At 65.2% G+C, this 21,103-nt stretch overlaps 1 protein-coding gene across 1 annotated transcript; it reads right to left on the bottom strand.

The window, feature by feature from the left end:
- Nucleotides 1–6,601: 6,601 nt before the first annotated feature.
- LOC123362827 (riboflavin transporter 2-like) lies at nt 6,602–19,761 on the bottom strand. The gene is made up of 4 exons (XM_045003329.1): nt 19,727–19,761; nt 11,969–12,976; nt 9,330–9,453; nt 6,602–8,051 (listed from the first exon to the last, which is right to left on the bottom strand). The coding sequence occupies exons 2-4, from the start codon at nt 12,952–12,954 to the stop codon at nt 7,839–7,841; spliced, it is 1,323 nt and encodes a 440-aa protein (XP_044859264.1). The 5' UTR covers nt 12,955–12,976; nt 19,727–19,761; the 3' UTR covers nt 6,602–7,838.
- Nucleotides 19,762–21,103: the final 1,342 nt, after the last annotated feature.

The raw sequence follows: 21,103 nt of genomic DNA, 5'->3' as shown, positions 1-21,103 counted from the left end.
GTTGTTACTTGCTGCTTTGCCTGCCTTTAAACAAGCCCGCCGACGAGTGACTGAAGGACCCTGCTCCAGGGGCCCCGAAAAACTCTCGTGGGGGCCCCTGCTGGGCCCGGGGCCAATTGCCCCACTTCCCGCCCCCCCCTCTGGGCGGCCCTGCAATTCAGCCCAGAGCCCGGGAACGGACCCGTGACTCACCAGGGCCGTATTTCCACGCTGGGGGCCTCTCTCCCAGGAAGCAGCGACTCCAAACAGGATTGGGGGGGGATGCTGGAGAAGCAGCTCAACGGGACCGCCTGCTGTTCTGCTGGGGGCCGGAGGGCTAATGGGAGCCTGACCCGTAGGAACAAACAGGGGAATCCCGGGGCGCAGCAGAGACCTTTTCCCTCGGCATTCAGTGCTGGGCCCAGCGCTGATGGGACCCTGGCTCCAGTTCTGGTGGCCACAATTCAAGAAGGATGCTGGTCAATTGGGGAGGGGGCAGAGAAGAGCCACGAGAATCATTAAAGGGTTACAAACCTGCCTTCGAGCGAGAGACTCGGGGAGCTCCCTCGATTTAGCTGAACAAAGGGAGGGTTATGGGGGATTTGATCCCAAGCCTGGGGAACAGAAATGTACGAATGGGCTTTTCAGTCTAGCCGAGGAAGGTCTAACGCCATCCAGTGGCTGGAGATAAATTCAGACTGGAAACAGGAAGCGATGTTTCAGCAGTGACAGGAATTCACCCCTGGACCAACTTGCCAAGGGTCCTGGTGGATTCTCCATCACTGGCCACTTCGAAATCCCGCCTGGCTGCTCTGCTCTGGGAATGATCTAGGAGCAAGTCTCTGGCCTGGATGGTCACACTGGTCCCGTCTGGCCATGGAATCTGGGTATCCCTGGGGCCAAGTCCGTGTCTACATTACGTGTGGCCCTGTGATTGGAGCAGGGGCTGAGGAATCTGTACACTCGTATTCCCACTGAACCGGCCCACGGGCTGCTAACCAAGCCGAGGAGGGAAGCCACTTGCCTGGGCACCCCCCAGCCAGGGACTAGGCTGCACTTGACTGGAATCCCAGGGGCCATGGATGGTCTAAGACGTTCACGCTGGGAGCTTGGACTGGAAGCTGAGGACAGAGACCTCGCAGCGACCCCCCCCCCCCCCCATCGTCAGATGCGACTGGTGTGGTGCTCTGCTCTGTTCAGTGTTGATATCAGTTGGTTACGTGTGTGTTCCCTCTCTGTGCTGCCCCGGCTCTGCACAGATCACTGACACAGCAAACCCCAAGAGAACCCCAATGACCACAGACTCTAGTAAGGTACGAAGGCACCTCGGCCAGGTTTATTGTCAAAGCACAGTAAGAGTTCCCTCTAGACTCTACAGGACATACTACGAATATGTGCCCCCGGCAATGGACCGGTTCCGTCAGTGGCGGGACTTTCCACTGCCCCCTAGGCTGGACAAAGACATCCACTCAGGGATGCATTCTTATACACGTTTGCAAACAGATTACTCGTCACGCCTGACGCATTGAGGTACAGCCCCTCTGTTAGGGGGTTGCCTTCTCCTGGCACAGGTTGGTTCGAACAAACTAGCCACCGTATTGTCCTTCCATATCATATTGTCTCCACCGTATTGTCCTTCCATATGGCCTATCCATCCTATTGTCTATCCATCCTATTGTTCGTTTATACTGCCTTTAGGCTGGGGCTACCCGTTCATAGAATCATAGAATCTGAGGTTTGGAAGGGACCTCAGGAGGTCATCTAGTCCAACCCCCTGCTCCTTGTTATCTGTGTGGGATGTTCGTACCCAGCTGTTCTGGTGCCGTCTTGGCACATGTTCATTGTATTAGTGACTTCTGGCAGCCCTCTTCTTGCCAACTTCGGTGAGCGGGACCTGCCTCTGGCTCACAGCCCAGCTTGGCTTAACAATGGCTTGACTATTGCTCTAGTTCAGGCCTCATACCGGTTTATACTCATACTGATACCAAGGGTTTATGTCCCATGGACTCATCTTACTACACCCCCCCCACACACACACACCTCCGCCCAGGGAATGATTCTGTTACAATGATTCTGTGTGGTGGGAGCTGGCCCATTTCAAAGGCCAGAGCAGAGCCCTGCAGAAAGAGCCCCCCGGCCATAAGGAGCCCCCGAGCCAGCCCCAAGTGTCTGGGATGATTTCGCTGTCTCCAGCAAGTAGGTGAATCCAGCCAGCAGCACCCACTGCTGGAGGGGGGGTCCCGCCTGGAGGCCTGGCCTGGGTCTCTGACTGATCGTCTTGTGTGCCTGCTCCCCAAGGCCACAGCTCCAAAAATGGGTCCTGATTTTGGGTGGCTGATCCCCACCCCTGAGCAGTGCCGGGACCCCCTGGGCCCAGGGGCGGCTCCAGGCCCCAGCACGCCAAGCACGTGCTTGGGGCGGCATGCCACGGGGGGCGCTCTGCCGGTCACCGGGAGGGCGGCAGGCGGCTCCAGTGGACCTCCCGCAGACGTGCCTGCGGACGGTCCGCTGGTCCCGCGGCTTTGGTGGAGCATCCGCAGGCACGTCTATGGGAGGTCCACCGGAGCCGCGGGACCGGCGACCCGCAGAGCGCCCCCCCCCCCGCCCGTGGCGTGCTGCCGTGCTTGCGGCGGCAAAATGGCTAGAGCCACCCCGGCCTGGGCCTGACCCCCCCGAGCAGTGCCCAGACCCCCCGGGCCCAACCCCACCCCCGAGCAGTGCCGGGACCCCCCGGGCCTGACCCCCCCACCCCCGAGCAGAGCTGAGACCCCCTGGGCCTGACCCTCCCAGCGGTGCCAAGCGCCTGCAGTGCCCAGTACAAATTGCAGGTACCCAGCGCCTTGGACACCGCCCCACGGCTCCCCATGTCGGGCACCGAGCGTCCGTGGGAGCGTAGCTGGGCCCCCCGCCATGCTGTGAAGCGTCCATCCCGGGCCGGCCCATCACCTCCCCCTCCCGCCCCAGGCCCTGGAGCCCTGCCCTGCACCCGGACTCCTGGGTCCCGGGCTCTCCAGCGGGTCGGCTCCCTGCCAGGGCTCAGGCTATGGTCCCCTCGGCGATGCTGCCATCTAGTGGAGGAATTGGGGGTGGTGCCCCTAAGCCTCCCCTGCAGGGGCTCTCGGGGTGGCTTGGTTTCATCCAGCCCAGACCCAGACCCAGACCCAGAGTGCCTGGCACCGCACCGGCTGGGCAGCGAGTCCCTGGAGCCCGGCCCTGTCCCAACGTGCCTGGCACCGCACCGGCCGGGCAGGGAGTCCCTGGAGCCCGGCCCTGTCCCAACGTGCCTGGCACCGCACCGGCCGGGCAGGGAGTCCCTGGAGCCCGGCCCTGTCCCAACGTGCCTGGCACCGCCCTGGCCGGGCAGGGAGTCCCTGGAGCCCGGCCCTGTCCCAACGTGCCTGGCACCGCACCGGCCGGGCAGGGAGTCCCTGGAGCCCGGCCCTGTCCCAACGTGCCTGGCACCGCCCTGGCCGGGCAGGGAGTCCCTGGAGCCCGGCCCTGTCCCAACGTGCCTGGCACCGCCCTGGCCGGGCAGCGAGTCCCTGGAGCCCGGCCCTGTCCCAACGTGCCTGGCACCGCCCTGGCCGGGCAGCGAGTCCCTGGAGCCCGGCCCTGTCCCAACGTGCCTGGCACCGCCCAGGCCGGGCAGCGAGTCCCTGGAGCCCGGCCCTGTCCCAACGTGCCTGGCACCGCGCCGGCCGGGCAGCGAGTCCCTGGAGCCCGGCCCTGTCCCAACGTGCCTGGCACCGCCCTGGCCGGGCAGCGAGTCCCTAGAGCCCGGCCCTGTCCCAACGTGCCTGGCACCGCGCCGGCCGGGCAGCGAGTCCCTGGAGCCCGGCCCTGTCCCAACGTGCCTGGCACCGCGCCGGCCGGGCAGCGAGTCCCTGGAGCCCGGCCCTGTCCCAACGTGCCTGGCACCGCGCCGGCCGGGCAGCGAGTCCCTGGAGCCCGGCCCTGTCCCAACGTGCCTGGCACCGCGCCGGCCGGGCAGCGAGTCCCTGGAGCCCGGCCCTGTCCCAACGTGCCTGGCACCGCCCTGGCCGGGCAGCGAGTCCCTGGAGCCCGGGCCTGGCCCAACGTGCCTGGCACCGCGCCGGCCGGGCAGCGAGTCCCTGGAGCCCGGCCCTGTCCCAACGTGCCTGGCACCGCCCCGGCCGGGCAGGGAGTCCCTGGAGCCCGGCCCTGTCCCAACGTGCCTGGCACCGCCCCGGCCGGGCAGCGAGTCCCTGGAGCCCGGCCCTGTCCCAACGTGCCTGGCACCGCGCCGGCCGGGCAGCGAGTCCCTGGAGCCCGGCCCTGTCCCAACGTGCCTGGCACCGCCCTGGCCGGGCAGCGAGTCCCTGGAGCCCGGCCCAGACCCAACGTGCCTGGCACCGCCCCGGCCGGGCAGCGAGTCCCTGGAGCCCGGCCCTGTCCCAACGTGCCTGGCACCGCCCCGGCCGGGCAGCGAGTCCCTGGAGCCCGGCCCTGTCCCAACGTGCCTGGCACCGCGCCGGCCGGGCAGCGAGTCCCTGGAGCCCGGCCCAGACCCAACGTGCCTGGCACCGCCCTGGCCGGGCAGCGAGTCCCTGGAGCCCGGCCCTGTCCCAACGTGCCTGGCACCGCCCGGGCCGGGCAGCGAGTCCCTGGAGCCCGGCCCAGACCCAACGTGCCTGGCACCGCCCTGGCCGGGCAGCGAGTCCCTGGAGCCCGGCCCTGTCCCAACGTGCCTGGCACCGCCCCGGCCGGGCAGGGAGTCCCTGGGAGCCCGGCCCTGTCCCAACGTGCCTGGCACCGCGCCGGCCGGGCAGGGAGTCCCTGGGAGCCCGGCCCTGTCCCAACGTGCCTGGCACTGCGCCGGCCGGGCAGGGAGTCCCTGGGAGCCCGGCCCTGTCCCAACGTGCCTGGCACCGCGCCGGCCGGGCAGGGAGTCCCTGGGAGCCCGGCCCTGTCCCAACGTGCCTGGCACTGCGCCGGCCGGGCAGGGAGTCCCTGGGAGCCCAGCCCTGTCCTGCACCATCCCCCCATGCCAGCGACCTCCACCCCGTGGTGTCATTCACCCCAGCACAGGAGCTATCCATATGCCCCAGTCAGTCACCTGAGCACTGGCCAATGCCCCAGGTTTTGGGAAGTCCTCTGGGGGGTCTGTGCCCAGTGGGGGTGTCTCTGCCCCACAGGAGGGCAGGGACGGGTGTGGGCTGCCGGAGCTAGGTTGGGAATGCTGTGGGGCCCGTTGTGGTGACAGGTTCCATGGCCCATTGGCCCTGCCCCGAGCCAGTCCTGCCTTGGGGGTGAAGGTGTGATCGCGCCTCACCCGGCAATACCCTTAACCGCTAGTTACTGACAATCACAGACCCGAGCGCACACCCCGAGCACACAGTGCGCACCGCTCCCCACGAGGCATTCCTGCTGGCCAGGCAGGAGCGGGTCAGCCGGGGACTCCAGGCGCTGCACGGGGTCGTTGGCAGACGCTGAGGGCTGGCAGCTCTGATCCTGGGCTGGGTCCTGCGGTTGGTTCCCAAAGAGCTTCCTCGTGGACCCCAGTTTAGAGAGTGAAACCTGAGTCCTGCTTAGCGGGGCCGTGACCAGTCATTTAAAAGTACAACACAGTATTTCTCACCAGTCCGACCCCCTTCACTCCCCCCAGCTCAGCCGAGTTACACCTTGCAAGATCAGCCACGCAACAGCCAGAACCAGCCAGCCCCACCGAGCCACACTGGGGAATGGGGACCGACGGGGCAAACCAATAGGAGTCGCGGTTTTGCAATCACAACCGGTGAGACGTGGTTCCTTGCCACACAGGATGCTTCAAAGCCCGTTTTCGGTAACATCTTCAGCTCTGTGTCTCTGGCGGCCGTGGGCACTGCTCGGACATTGGTTTAATGTACGTTATTGGGACTGTGAGGCTGTGGCTTCCTGCTTCTTAGCTCGGGGCTGCTGCTACTAACTCAGGGAAAAGCCCTCAGACCTCACAGCCCCCAGACACGCGTGGGTGAGAGTGGGAGGTGAGGCGGGTTCTGGGTGCCACCTGCTCCCTGGGCTCCACATCCCACAGGACCCTCCCTCACCTGCTGCCAGGCCACGCCTGGGCCACTCACTTCTGCCCTAAGATCTCTGTAGGGGAAGGGGAGCCGGGTCTCTTCAGCCCCTAAATCCTTTGCACTGGCTGCCCTCGCGTCCTGTGACAGCCCGTAACCCCCATATTCATCATGCCCCCCGGGCTGTGCTAGGCCATACGCAGCATGCCATGGAAGGGCCCTATGAAAGTCAGGAGGCTAAGACTAAGGGGGGACAGGATAGAGGTCTATAAAATCATGAGTGATGTGGAGAAAGTGGATAAGGAAAAGTTATTTACTTGTTCCCATAATACAAGAACTAGGGGTCACCAAATGAAATTAATAGGCAGCAGGTTTAAAACAAATAAAAGGAAGTTCTTCTTCACGCAGCGCACAGTCAACTTGTGGAACTCCTGACCTGAGGAGGTTGTGAAGGCTGGGACTATAACAATGTTTAAAAGGGAACTGGATAAATTCATGGAGGTTAAGTCCATAAATGGCTATTAGCCAGGCTGGGTAAGAATGGTGTCCCTAGCCTCTGTTCGTCAGAGGATGGAGATGGATGGCAGGAGAGAGATCACTTGATCATTGCCTGTTAGGTTCACTCCCTCAGGGGCACCTGGCATTGGCCACTGTCGGTAGACAGATACTGGGCTGGATGGACCTTTGGTCTGACCCGGTACGGCCTTTCTTATGTTCTTATGAGCTGCTGAACCCCACGGTTCTGGTCCCAATGTGTCTAAAGTGATGAGCTCGTGCTGGAGGCGTGTTACTAAAACATGCTGTGAGTTTCCTAGTGGCATGAAAAAGATCCCTGCCCAGGTGGGTGTTGACCAGTGACCACCCGTTAATCAACTGTGTGACAGCTGAGCAAGCACCACACCCTGGGAACTGAGCAGTGCCGGTGACTCGGGGCCACCAGGACATGCCTGGGCTGGCGTCTGCCAGGCACGTGGGCCAAGAAGGGTATAAAATAAGGAACAGTTGCAGCTGCTAGAGGGGACAAACTCCAGGACCAAAGGGTTTCATACACATCACACCCGGCGACCTTTATTCTAAGCAGGGAGGCCATGCCACTCTGCCCCCACACTGGCCAGGACAGGCTCAGCCAGGACAGCTGGCCGGGGAGCAGGCTCCAGCCCACCCGGGCTCGGATGTTTCACACCCCCTGGGGGAGGGGGAGTTGTTCCCTGGAGCAGCTTTTACCAGGCAGCTCAGCAGCTGAACGAGCGCAGCCCGGTGACATGGTCCAGTGCCCAGCTGATGGGGAGCTCGGAAGGCACGGGGCTGCTCCTGTCATCCTGCACCGCAGCGGGTGGCAGGACTCCTGGGTTCTAGTCCCATCTCAGCCACTGACTTGCTGGGTGACCGTGGGCAAGTCCCTTCCCTTCCCAGTGCCTCAGTTTCCCCATGTGTAAAATGGGCATAATCCTGCTCTACCAGGGGGTTAATGGAGAGGCTCCTGCTCAGTGCTTAGAATTGTCCCCAGGATGCCAGGGTGGTGGGCACAGTGTAATAACCTGAGTGGAACAAACACATCTGTGGCCTTCTAGGCCATGCGAGTTATCTCTGCACTGCACACTGGCCACTCCCTGCACCACAGTGACAGCAAGTGCAGAGGTCAAAAACCCTAGCTCCTCAGCCCAGTCGCACCTACTTGAGCTAATGGCGAATCCCCAGTAGCTGGTAGCAGTATAGGCCTGATGATGGTGGCTGGCGCAGTTCTGATTTCACACAGCAGAGGGCGGCGGTGCTGGGCCAGTAGGACTAGTGTCCAAGGGCTGAGCTGGCAGCCCCGGCGTCCCCCCGGCTGCGCGGCGGGTCTCAGCTGGGGCAGCGGGTGGTGCAGGGGTCTCCGGAGCGGAAGAGGCTGTAGACGCTGACCAGCGGGAACATGGTGAGGGCCCCAAGCATGGAGCCCAGCTGCACCACGGCCCCGCACCACACCAGGGCACTGTGCCCCTCGTCCCGCAGGATCATGCCGATCATCAGCTTCACGTAGGACAGCGAGCCCACAAAGAGAACCCAGCACAGCACCTGGGGGGAGAGCGCGGCCCGTCAGGAACTCCGGCCCGGCCTCCCACCGCGGCCCCTCCGAGCAGGGCGCTCACCCAGGGACCCTGGGGGGGAGAGCGCGGCCCGTCAGGACCCCCGGCCCGGCCTCCCACCGCGGCCCCTCCGAGCAGGGCGCTCACCCAGGGACCCTGGGGGGGGAGCGCGGCCCGTCAGGACCCCCGGCCCGGCCTCCCACCGCGGCCCCTCCGAGCAGGGCGCTCACCCAGGGACCCGGGGGGAGGAGAGCGCGGCCCGTCAGGACCCCCGGCCCGGCCTCCCACCACGGCCCCTCTGTCACGGAGTGTGGGGGACCCAGGCCCTTCACCCCCGTGCTCCCTACGATTCACCAGGACTCTCAGCCAGCCAGTAAAGCAGAAGGTTTATTTAGACGACAGGAACACAGTCCAGGACAGGGCTTGCAGGCACAGATAACCAGATCCCCCCGGTTAGGTCCATCTTGGGGGGCCTCCCAGCCCCCCCCCCCCCCCCGGGGATCAGAGCTCGGTCTACCTGCTCCCCTCTCTTCTCCAGCCCACTTTCGTCTTCCAGTCCTCTCCGGCCCCTCCTCTCTCCTCCGCCTCCTTCCTTTGTCTTCCCTGGCCAGAGGTGTCACCTCCCCTCCCCCAGGCCAAGCTCAGCTCACAGTTGAATTCCTGCATCTTCACCTAAACCTCTGGCTCTCCCCTCCCCCGCACAGACAGTCTGTGCTTCCTACTCCATCACACCCTCCGAGCAGGGCGCTCACCCAGGGACCCGGGGGGGGGAGCGCGGCCCGTCAGGACCCCCGGCCCGGCCTCCCACCGCGGCCCCTCCGAGCAGGGCGCTCCCCCCGGGACCCGGGGGGGGGGGGGGAGTGCGGCCCGTCAGGACCCCCGGCCCGGCCTCCCACCGCGGCCCCTCCGAGCAGGGCGCTCCCCCAGGGACCCTGGGGGGGGGAGCGCGGCCCATCAGGACCCCCGGCCCGGCCTCCCACCGCGGCCCCTCCGAGCAGGGCGCTCACCCAGGGACAAGGGGGGGGGGGAGCGCGGCCCGTCAGGACCCCCGGCCCGGCCTCCCACCGCGGCCCCTCCGAGCAGGGCGCTCACCCAGGGACCCTGGGGGGGGGAGCGCGGCCCATCAGGACCCCCGGCCCGGCCTCCCACCGCGGCCCCTCCGAGCAGGGCGCTCACCCAGGGCCGGGGGGGTGGGGGGCGCCAGGGACCCGGGGCGGAGGCGGGATCCCTTGGCCAAAGGGCCGGAGCCGGGGCTGCGCTGACTTACGATGAGCGTCGCTCCGGTGTGGCTGTGCAGCAGGGGCGGGCATGGGCTGAGCGCCGCCACGGCCATGATGTAGCAGCCGAACCCGGAGCCGGCCACGGCCAGGAGCCCGAGCAGCAGCAAACGCCTGGGGGGCAAAGCACCGGCTGGTGAAGGGAGACGCGTCGTTTAGCCCCAGGGACCCCAGCTCCTGCCCACCCCGTGCTACCCACCTGCCCCAGCTCCTCCAGCCTGCCCCTATGCCCTGACCCCCAGCTCCTCCAGCCTGCCCCCCCTGACCCCCAGTGACCCCAGCCTGCCCCCCCTGACCCCCAGCTCCTCCAGCCTGCCCCCCCTGACCCCCAGTGACCCCAGCCTGCCCCTATGCCCTGACCCCCAGCTCCTCCAGCCTGCCCCCCCTGATCCCCAGTGACCCCAGCCTGCCCCCATGCCCTGACCCCCAGCTCCTCCATCCTGCCCCCCCTGACCCCCAGTGACCCCAGCCTGCCCCTATGCCCTGACCCCCAGCGCCTCCAGCCTGCCCCCCCTGACCCCCAGTGACCCCAACCTGCCCGCCCTGACCCCCAGCTCCTCCAGCCTGCCCCCCCTGACCCCCAGTGACCCCAGCCTGCCCCTATGCCCTGACCCCCAGCTCCTCCAGCCTGCCCCCCCTGACCCCCAGTGACCCCAGCCTGCCCCCCCTGACCCCCAGCTCCTCCAGCCTGCCCCCCCTGACCCCCAGTGACCCCAGCCCGCCCCTCGGCCCTGACCCCCAGCTCCTCCAGCCTGCCCCCCCTGATCCCCAGTGACCCCAGCCTGCCGCCATGCCCTGACCCCCAGCTCCTCCAGCCTGCCCCCCCTGACCCCCAGTGACCCCAGCCTGCCCCTATGCCCTGACCCCCAGCTCCTCCAGCCTGCCCCCCCTGACCCCCAGCTCCTCCAGCCTGCCCCCACTGACCCCCAGTGACCCCATCCTGACCGCATGCCCTGACCCCCAGCTCCTCCAGCCTGCCCCCCCTGACCCCCAGTGACCCCAGCCTGCCCCCCCTGACCCCCAGCTCCTCCAGCCTGCCCCCCCGACGCCCAGTGACCCCAGCCTGCCCCTATGCCCTGACCCCCAGCTCCTCCAGCCTGCCCCCCCGATCCCCAGTGACCCCAGCCTGCCCCCATGCCCTGACCCCCAGCTCCTCCAGCCTGCCCCCCCTGACCCCCCGTGCCCCCAGCCTGCCCCTAGGCCCTGACCCCCAGCTCCTCCAGCCTGCCCCCCCTGAACCCCAGTGACCCCAGCCTGCCCCCATGCCCTGACCCCCAGCTCCTCCAGCCTGCCCCCCCTGACCCCCTGTGACCCCAGCCTGCCCCCATGCCCTGACCCCCAGTGACCCCAGCCTGCCCCCGTGCCCTGACCCCCAGTGATCCCAGCCTGCCGCCAGGCCCTGACCCCCAGTGACCCCAGCCTGCCCCCGTGCCCTGACCCCCAGCTCCTCCAGCCTGCCCCCATGCCCTGACCCCCAGTGACCCCAGCCTGCCCCCAGGCCCTGACCCCCAGCTCCTCCAGCCTGCCCCATGCCCTGACCCCCAGTGACCCCAGCCTGCTCCCATGCCCTGACCCCCAGCTCCTCCAGCCTGCCCCATGCCCTGACCCCCAGTGACCCCAGCCTGCCCCCATGCCCTGACCCCCAGCTCCTCCAGCCTGCCCCATGCCCTGACCCCCAGTGACCCCAGCCCGCCCCCATGCCCTGACCCCCCTGCCCTGACCCCCAGTGACCCCAGTCTGCCCCATGCCCTTACGCCCTGACCTCCAGCTCCTCCGGCCTGCCCAAGAACCTCAGGCCCTGACCCCCGGCTCTCCCAGCCTGCCCCCATGCCCTGACCCCTATGCCCTTACCCCAGTGACCCCAGCCTGCCCCAGACCCCCACGCCCTGACCCCCACTGACCCCAGCCTGCCCCAGACCGCCACGCCCTGACCCCCAGCTCCTCCAGCCTGCCCCAGACCCCCATGCCCTGACCCCCAGCTCCTCCAGCCTGCCCCCCCTGACCCCCAGTGACCCCAGCCTGCCCCCATGCCCCGACCCCCATGCCCTGACCCCCAGTGACCCCAGCCTGCCCCATGCCCTTACCCCCAGACCTCCAGCTCCTCCGGCCTGCCCAAGAACCTCAGGCCCTGAGCCCCGGCTCTCCCAGCCTGCCCCCATGCCCTGACCCCTATGCCCTTACCCCAGTGACCCCAGCCTGCCCCAGACCCCCACGCCCTGACCCCCACTGACCCCAGCCTGCCCCAGACCGCCACGCCCTGACCCCCAGCTCCTCCAGCCTGCCCCAGACCCCCATGCCCTGACCCCCAGTGACCCCAGCCTTTCCAGCCCCCCAGACCCTGACCCCCAGTTACCCCAGCCCCTACCCCCAGATCACCCGTGATACCCGCCTGTCCCAGCGACGCCAGCCTGCCCCAACCCCCACCCCCAGTGGTGCCAGTCTTCCCCCAGCGCCCTCGGTGACCCTGGACCATCCTGGCACCCTCTGCAGCAGGGGCATTAAACGCAGCTCCTGCAGCTGCCCCGCCCGGTGCCAAGCCGCGGTGCTCCTGGTGCCATTGGAAGGCAGCGCCGTTGGCCGGAGGCCTGCCCAGGCTGTGGGGTGCCCCCCCCCCAGCTGGGACGCCCACCTGTTGGGCAGGAACATGCCGATGAAGCAGGCCAGCGGGTTGGCCATGGCGGCCAGCGTGGCCGAGAGGTGGTAGGCCGAGCTGCCGTAGGGCAGGCAGGAGTAGGACTGCACCGCGGGCAGCACGGCGTTGGTCAGCGCGTTGACCCAGGCCAGCACCAGGAAGATGTAGGCCACCTGGGGCCAGGAGTACGTGCCGGTGCCGAAGTAGCTGCTGAGCCGGCGGCTCTCGGTGGGGCCGATCATGGGCCGCTCCTCCACCACGGCCTGCAGGCCTGCGCCGGCCTCCACCCGGGCCTGGGCCCGGAACCGCTCCTTGGCCCGCTCCTGCCGGGCGGCCGGGAGGTGGTTGAGCAGGACGAAGGCGGCGAGGCACAGGCCCATCATGGCGCCGAGGAAGAGGAAGAAGAGGCGAACGGAGAACCTGGCCGGCTGGTACTCTGCCCGCAGCCCCGTGCCCGAGGCGTTCCCTGCCAGGCTGCCATTCACGCAGCGGGCCACCCCCACGCCCTGGGCCAGGGCCACCAGGCCGGGCACCAGGCCACTCAGCCCCTCGCCCACAAAGTAGGTGGTGAGGTAGCGGGCCCGGAAGCGCAGCATGAAGGGCAGGAAGGTGACGGAGGAGGTGCAGTCCACCAGCGAGAGGAAGAACAGGAGGACGAGGAGAGCGGTGCTGCGGGCCGTGCCCCCCACCACGCTGGTCGCCTGCCAGAAGAAGGCCAGCAGGACGCAGGCCAGCGCCCCGAGGCTGACGATGGTGTAGATGGTGCCGGCCTCGCTGAGCCGCCCGGGCTGGAAGTGGTGCATGAGGGTGACGAAGAGCGGCCCCACGTTGGCGAACTGGATCAGCACCGTGAGGTAGGACGGCAGGTACCAGCCCTCCGGGACCCGGGGCACAATGAGGGGCAGCTCCACCCACACGCCGTTGATGGCCACCCACGAGCCGGTGCCCAGGAGGCAGGCGAGGATGTGAACCACCAGCGCCATGGCTTCCGCTGGCACGCCGGGCCTGAGAGCCAAATGGAGAGGGGGGCATTAAACCAGAGCGGCGGGCGTGCTGCCAGGGCCCCGGGGCAGGGCGGGGGCTCCCTGGAAAGCCAGCGCAGCAGCCCGGATGTGACCCCAAAGCCGGGTAACCCCCTGCCGCCCCCCAAAGCTGGGGTAACCCCCACCATCACCTCCTCCCATCTGTGCGCCACGCCCTGCCCCCCAAAGCTGGGGTAACTCCCACCATCACCTCCTCCCATCTGTGCACCACACCCTGCCCCCCAAAGCCGGGTAACCCCCTGCCGCCCCCCAAAGCTGGGGTAACGCCCACCATCACCTCCTCCCATCTGTGTGCCACGCCCTGCCCCCAAAGCTGGGGTAACCCCCACCATCACCTCCTCCCATCTGTGCACCACGCCCTGCCCCCCAAAGCCGGGTAACCCCCTGCCACCCCCCAAAGCTGGGGTAACGCCCACCATCACCTCCTCCCATCTGTGTGCCACGCCCTGCCCCCAAAGCTGGGGTAACCCCCACCATCACCGCCTCCCATCTGTGCACCACACACCCTGCCCCCCAAAGCTGGAGTAACCCCCTGTCACGTTATTGATTTGAACTGGGACCATATAGAACATGGTTGCAACCAAGGACCTGTAGTGGCACCAAATCTTATGTAAAGGGGGTCAGATAAGGTGTCTAAGACCAGGTTATGGGTTGCTGGTTAGGATTATGCTGTCTGTATGTCTGTGTGCCTGTGTCATTTTGTAGTTGAAGTTATGAGTATTGGCTCTATACTGTCTGTATTTCAAATTTGTGCTGTGATTCTGGGAGACACCCCAGACAAGTTGGTGTTAGCTCTGCCTAGCCTGCTTGATGGCCCATTAAGGACCATCAGCTACACAATTGACCCATGGAGAGAAGGCAGACACGCCTTGTGACTCAGCAAAGTGCAGGGACTGGCCCATGTGACTCCAGACTCCATTTTGTGGTACTTTTCCACAGTAAGGACAAAGAGATTCTTGCACCTGGAAAAGCTTATAAAAGGCTGATGCCTCATCTCCATCTTGTCTTCAATCCTGCTTCTTACCTCTGGAGGGACTTTGCTACAAGCTGAAGCTCTGCACAAAGGACTGAATGACCCATCCCAGATGGGGATGTTCCAGAGACTTGATTTGAACCTGCAGTTTATTCCATCACTGCTACAAGCCTGAACTAAGAACTTTGCCATCACTGTATGTAATTGATTCCATTTAACCAATTCTAGCTCTCAGCTCTAGCTTTTTCCTTTTATGAATAAACCTTTAGATTTTAGATTCTAAAGGATTGGCAACAGCGTGATTTGTGGGTAAGATCTGACTTGTATATTGACCTGGGTCTGGGGCTTGGTCCTATGGGTGGCAAGTTTGTAAAAATTTTGGTGGGGCCCAGAACCCGCCCCCAACTCCGCCCCCCCCAACTCCGCCCCCACCTGCCTAAGGCTCTGGGAGGGGGCTCGGCGGGGGAGGTCTGGGGTGCAGATCCTGGGCTGGGGATTAGGGTGCAGGAAGGGTGCTGGGTGCAGGCTCTGGGCTGGGGCAGGGGGTGGGTGTGCAGGAGGAGGTGAAGGGTGCAGGCTTTGGGATGGAGTTTGGGGTTGGGAAGGGGTGTGTGGGAAGGGGGAGGGAGTTTGGGGATAGGAGGGAGTGCAGGGTGAGGACTGTGGGGCTGAGGATGAGGGGTTCATGATGCGAGGGGGCTCAGGGCTAGGGAAGAGGGTTGGGCTGTGGGTGAGGGCTGTGGATGAGGGGTTCATGATGCAGGAGGGGGCTCAGGGCTAGGGCAGAGGTTTGGAGTGTGGGGTGAGGGCTGTGGATGAGGGGTTCATGATGTGGGGGCGCTCAGGGCTGGGGCAGAGGATTAGGGTGTGGGGGGATGAGGGCTCTGGCTGGGGCTGAGGATTAGGGTGCAGGGGGATGAGGGCTCTGGCTGGGGCGGAGGATTAGGGTGCAGGGGGATGAGGGCTCTGGCTGGGGCTGAGGATTAGGGTGCGGGGGGATGAGGGGTTCATGATGTGGGGGCGCTCAGGGCTGGGGCAGAGGATTAGGGTGTGGGGGGATGAGGGCTCTGGCTGGGGCTGAGGATTAGGGTGCGGGGGGATGAGGGCTCTGGCTGGGGCTGAGGATTAGGGTGCAGGGGGATGAGGGGTTCATGATGTGGGGGTGCTCAGGGCTGGGGCTGAGGATTAGGGTGCGGGGGGAATGAGGGGTTCATGATGTGGGGGTGCTCAGGGCTGGGGCAGAGGATTAGGGTGCGGGGGGATGAGGGGTTCATGAGGTGGGGGTGCTCAGGGCTGGGGCAGAGGATTAGGGTGCAGGGGGATGAGGGGTTCATGATGTGGGGGCGCTCAGGGCTGGGGCAGAGGATTAGGGTGCGGGGGGATGAGGGGTTCATGCTGTGGGGGTGCTCAGGGCTGGGGCAGAGGATTAGGGTGTGGGGGGATGAGGGCTCTGGCTGGGGCAGAGGATTAGGGTGCAGGGGGATGAGGGGTTCATGATGTGGGGGCGCTCAGGGCTGGGGCAGAGGATTAGGGTGCAGGGGGATGAGGCGTTAATGATGTGGGGGCGCTCAGGGCTGGGGCTGAGGATTAGGGTGCGGGGGGATGAGGGGTTCAGGATGTGGGGGCGCTCAGGGCTGGGGCAGAGGATTAGGGTGCAGGGGGATGAGGGGTTCATGATGTGGGGGCGCTCAGGGGTGGGGCAGAGCATAAGGGACCGGGGGGATGAGGGCTCTGGCTGGGGCTGAGGATTAGGGTGCAGGGGGATGAGGGGTTCATGATGTGGGGGCGCTCAGGGCTGGGGCAGAGGATTAGGGTGCGGGGGGATGAGGGCTCTGGCTGGGGCTGAGGATTAGGGTGCAGGGGGATGAGGGCTCTGGCTGGGGCTGAGGATTAGGGTGCAGGGGGATGAGGGCTCTGGCTGGGGCTGAGGATTAGGGTGCAGGGGGATGAGGGGTTCATGATGTGGGGCTGCTCAGGGCTGGGGCTGAGGATTAGGGTGCGGGGGGAATGAGGGCTCTGGCTGGGGCTGAGGGTTTGGGGTTGGAGAGGCTCAGGGTAAGGGCAGCCTGCCTTGCCAGTACTGGCGGAGGGCAGGCACTAGGACCCTGCGGCAGCAGACAGCAAATCTGCTGGGAGCCCTCCGGGCAGCAGGCAGGGGAGAGGCGGCTGCGTTCTGTCAGGCAGGGACGCAACACAACGCGGCGGAGGGGGGGGAACACGCGGAGGGGGGGTGGCAGGCGGGGGCTGGGACCTGCTCCAGGCAGGGTCGCGGGGGGAGACCTGCGGTGGCCGGGGCCGATCCAGGCAGGACCGTGGGGGGGGGGGGGGAAGAGACCCAGCTCCAACTATTGCTGGAGCAGGGCGCCCAGCCCTGAATATTGCTGGGGACCGGGCCCCACACAAATATATAACCTGCCGCCCATGGATCGAGAGAACCTTTTTCTTTTATTGGGGTGTTGGTTTTCATAACCATTCACCCCCAGGACGAGTGCACTGGTGGTGATGCTGGGAGACTGGAGTGTCTAAGGAAATTGCTTGTGTGACTTGTGGTTAGCCAGTGGGGTGAGACCAAAGTCCCTTTTGTCTGGCTGGTTTGGTGCCTTAGAGGTGGAAAACCCCAGCCTAGGGCTGTGACTGCCCTGTTTGAGCAATTGGTCTTGAACTGGCACTCTCAGTTGGGTCCCACCAGAACCACATTGTCACCCCCCCCCCATCATCTCTTCCCATCTGTGCACCACGCCCTGCCCCTCCAGCCCCCAGCACCACCTCCTCCTGCCTTCAGGAGACCCAGGCGTGACACGGGGCAGCAAAGCACGCGGTGATTTAAGCCTCTTGAAATGCCCCTCTCTGGTCTGTATCCCCCCCCCCCCCCCCCCCGCACGTGTCACAGGGGCACGAGTGACTCAGGCGCTCTGGTGGCCCACGCGGCTTTTCAGCTCCTCTGTCTCAAGAAGAAATTCAGACACATCCGGCTGAAGCACAATCAGATGCAGTCGTTGCCCAGTGCTGCATCAGTCCCGCCCCCAGGCAAACAAAACCAGCCAACAACATTGCAAAGTGCAAACGTGTGTAAAAGCCACACACAAAACAAAAAAGGGGGGGCGGGGGGCCAACATATTTTTTGCTTGGGGCAGCAAAAACCCTAGAGCCGGCCCTGGGCACACACCAGTCCAGGCGCCGTGGGGCTGCTCCCCACAGCTGGGTTTGGGGTGCGGGTGTTGACTGGCTGAGGGGCCGCTTCACACAACACCGAATGGGCAGAAATGGGCTTTGCAGGGAGCAGTTCTGGGAGCCCTGTGGGGAGCTCCTGGCAGCGCTCGCTGTGCCAGGGGGCCGAGCGCCCGGGAGGGGCCTCTCTAGCCCAGAAACCCCATCAAAGCCCAGGCAGGACCAACACTTGGCCTGGGCCTGGAAGGGGGTGCTGGGGCCAGCCTGGCCTCACCATGGGGATGTGGAGCTGGGACCAGCCCGGCCCCGCCATGGGGGCGTGGAGCTGGGACCGCCGGGGCCAGCCCGGCCCTGCCATGCGGACGCGGAGCTGGGGCCAGCCCGGCCCCGCCATGGGGACACGGAGCTGGGGCCGCCGGGGCCAGCCTGGCCCTGCCATGGGGACACGGCGCTGGGGCCGCCGGGGCCAGCCTGGCCCTGCCATGGGGACGCGGAGCTGGGTTCCCAGCAGCCCTGGCAGCACCCCGGGGGGATCTCCAAGCGCGCGGCCTGGGCTGGTGGAGCCCGGAGACACTTCACTGCTCTGCGCTGTAATAAGTGACCGCAGCTCGGTTAGGCTTTAACTCCGGCTCAGGGAATCGCCGAGCTCAGCACAGGATGCCTGGGGCAAGGTCCGGCCTTCGGCTCGACCTGCTCATGGGGCTGACCGGAGCCAGCGGCCGGGACTGGCTGAGATTAACCCTCCTTTCCGGCCGCCTCCCGCGCTCTGGGAAGGGTCACGAGCGGATTCCAGGGAGTCCCTGGGGGGGAGGACTCTGCCGGGCTCCTCATGGCACCGTCACCCCTGGGCACCTTGTACCCTGTGCACCCACACGGAGCCCCACGCAGAGCTGGTGTCCTGCTGCGACCTGGGGCTCTGCCCATGTGACAAATAGGCATCACCGCACCCACCCTAGGTCACCCGACAGGCGTCATCACACACCCACCCACCCACCTGCACACGCACACACACACACCATATCACCTGACAGGCATCATCTCACACACACACACGCACACCCCATGTCACTTGACAGGCGTCATCACACACACACGCACCCACCCACCCCATGTCACTTGACAGGTGTCATCTCTCTCTCACACACACACACCCCATATCACCTGACAGGAATAATCATCACCCACCTGCCCACCCACACGCACACACCCACTCACACCCACCCACACACCCCATGTCACTCGACAGGTGTCATCACACAGACACTCACACACATATCATGTCAGCCGACAGGTGTCATATCTCTCACACACACACACACACACACACACACATACACCATGTCACTCGACAGGGTGTCATCACACACACACACACACACACACACACACACACACACCATGTCAGCCGACAGGTGTCATATCTCTCACACACACACACACACACACACACACACACACACACACCATGTCACTCGACAGGGTGTCATCACACACACACACACACACACACCATGTCACCTGACAGGAATAATCATCACCCACCCACACGCACACACCCCATGTCACTCGACAGGTGTCATCACACACACACACACCATAACACCTGACAGGCATAATCATCATCATCACACACACACACACTCCATGTCACTCATCAGGCATCATCACACTCACACACTCACAGACATATCATGTCAGCCGATAGGTGTCATATCACACCCCCCCACACCCATACCATGTCACTCATCAGACATAATTACACAGCCACACACACATGCACCCCTCCCGTGTCACTCGACAGGTGTAATCACACACACACACACACCATGTCACTTGACAGGTGTAATCACACGCACATGCACACACACGTGTACACACAACACACACCATGTCACCCAACAAGCGTCCTCTCTCTCTCTCTCTCTCTCTCACACACACACACATACACACACACTCACAATCACACCATGTCACTTGACAGGCGTCATCACATACACAAAAATACGCATGCACACCCACATCCACACCATATCACTTAACAGGCATCATCTCTCTCTCTCTCTCTCTCTCTCTCTCTCTCTCATACACACACCCACTCACACACCATGTCACTTGACAGGTATCATCTCACACACACACACACTCCATGTCACTCAACAGGCATAATCACACAGACACACACGCATGCACAGCACCTCCCATGTCACTCGACAGGCATAATCACACACACACACCATGTCATCCGACGGGCATCATCATCAATCATCATCATCATCATCACACACACACACACACACACACACACACACATCTCTCTCTCTCTCACACACACACACAACATGTCACTTCACAGGCATCTCACACACACACACACATGCACCCACACCCACACCCTTGTCACTCGACAGGCATCATCACACACACACAGAGGCACACGCACAGAGATGCACACACACTCACACACACACGTACGTGCACAGGCAGATGCCACCTGTTACACATTCCCCCCCTCCCCGTTGGCAGCCTGGCCCCGGGCAGGGGGCTGCCAGCCGCTTTCCAGCCCTCTCCTACCTCGCAGGGCTGGGCTGGCCCCACTCTGCTGCCGAGCCGAGCCGAGCTGGAAGTGCCGCGCTCGCTCGCTCGGGGCCCCTCCCTGCTGCTTGAGCCTCTCCTGGCTGCTGCTGCCTACGTCATGTGCTGCCCGGGGCAGGGGCAGTGCCAGGGGCAGCGATTGGCTGCCTGGGGGGTGGGCAGGGGAGCTCGGGCTGCCCTGGCACGTGGAAGTGCCTGGCCCGGCTGGTTTATGGCTCAGTGCCGAGCCGCAGCAGGACGGAGCCCAGCTGGGGCCTGGCGTGAAGCCGCTTCGCTGGGTGGAGCTGGAGGAACTGCGGGGGCACCTGGCTCAGCTGGTGAACCTGCGACGGGTGAAACTGCCCGGGCGCCGGGCGCCTGACACGCCCATGGCTCTGCCGGTGTCCGGCCGGTGTCTCTCCTCCGGGACCTGGACCGGAAGCTCTGTGGGGCAGGGACGGGCTCTTTGTTCTGGGTTTGTGCAGCACCGAACGCAGCGGGGGCCTGGGCCGTGGCTGGGGCTCCCAGGCGGTGCCACAAGCCACAGAATGACGTGGGGACGGAACGGTGCCAGGGCAGCACGATGGGCAAGGGCAGAATGAAGCTGCCTGTATCTGAGCACGACCTTGGCCCCCTCGGGCAGACGTCATGCGATACTGGCTGTAATGCCAGAGCTCAGCCCCCTCCCGCCCCCCGAGCCCTGCCTCATTCAGTGCTCAGCCCCCCCCGGAGCCCTGCCTCATTCAGTGCTCAGCCCCCCCCGGAGCCCTGCCTCATTCAGTGCTGAGCCCCCCCCCCGGAGCCCTGCCTCATTCAGTGCTCAGCCCCCCCCCCCAAAGCCCTGCCTCATTCAGTGCTCAGCCCCCCCCCCGGAGCCCTGCCTCATTCAGTGCTCAGCCCCCTCCCGCCCCCCGCCGCCCTGCCTCATTCATATCTCAGCTCCCCCCCCCCCCAAAGCCCTGCCTCATTCAGTGCTCAGCCCCCCCCCGGAGCCCTGCCTCATTCAGTGCTCAGCCCCCCCCCCCCGGAGCCCTGCCTCATTCAGTGCTCAGCCCCCCCCCCCCCGGAGCCCTGCCTCATTCAGTGCTCAGCCCCCCCCCCCCGGAGCCCTGCCTCATTCAGTGCTCAGCGCCCCACCCCCCCGGAGCCCTGCCTCATTCAGTGCTCAGCCCCCCCCCGGAGCCCTGCCTCATTCCGTGCTGAGCCCCCCCCCCGGAGCCCTGCATCATTCAGTGCTCAGCCCCCCCCGGAGCCCTGCCTCTTTCTGTGCTGTGCCCCCCCCCCGGAGCCCTGCCTCATTCAGTGCTCAGCCCCGCCCCCCCGGAGCCCTGCCTCATTCAGCGCTCAGCCCCCGCCCCGGAGCCCTGCCTCATTCAG

The sequence above is a fragment of the Mauremys mutica genome, chromosome 2 (assembly GCF_020497125.1).
Source record: "Mauremys mutica isolate MM-2020 ecotype Southern chromosome 2, ASM2049712v1, whole genome shotgun sequence".
Taxonomy (NCBI): Eukaryota; Metazoa; Chordata; order Testudines; family Geoemydidae; genus Mauremys; species Mauremys mutica.
This window is presented reverse-complemented; position numbering and strand designations above follow the sequence as displayed.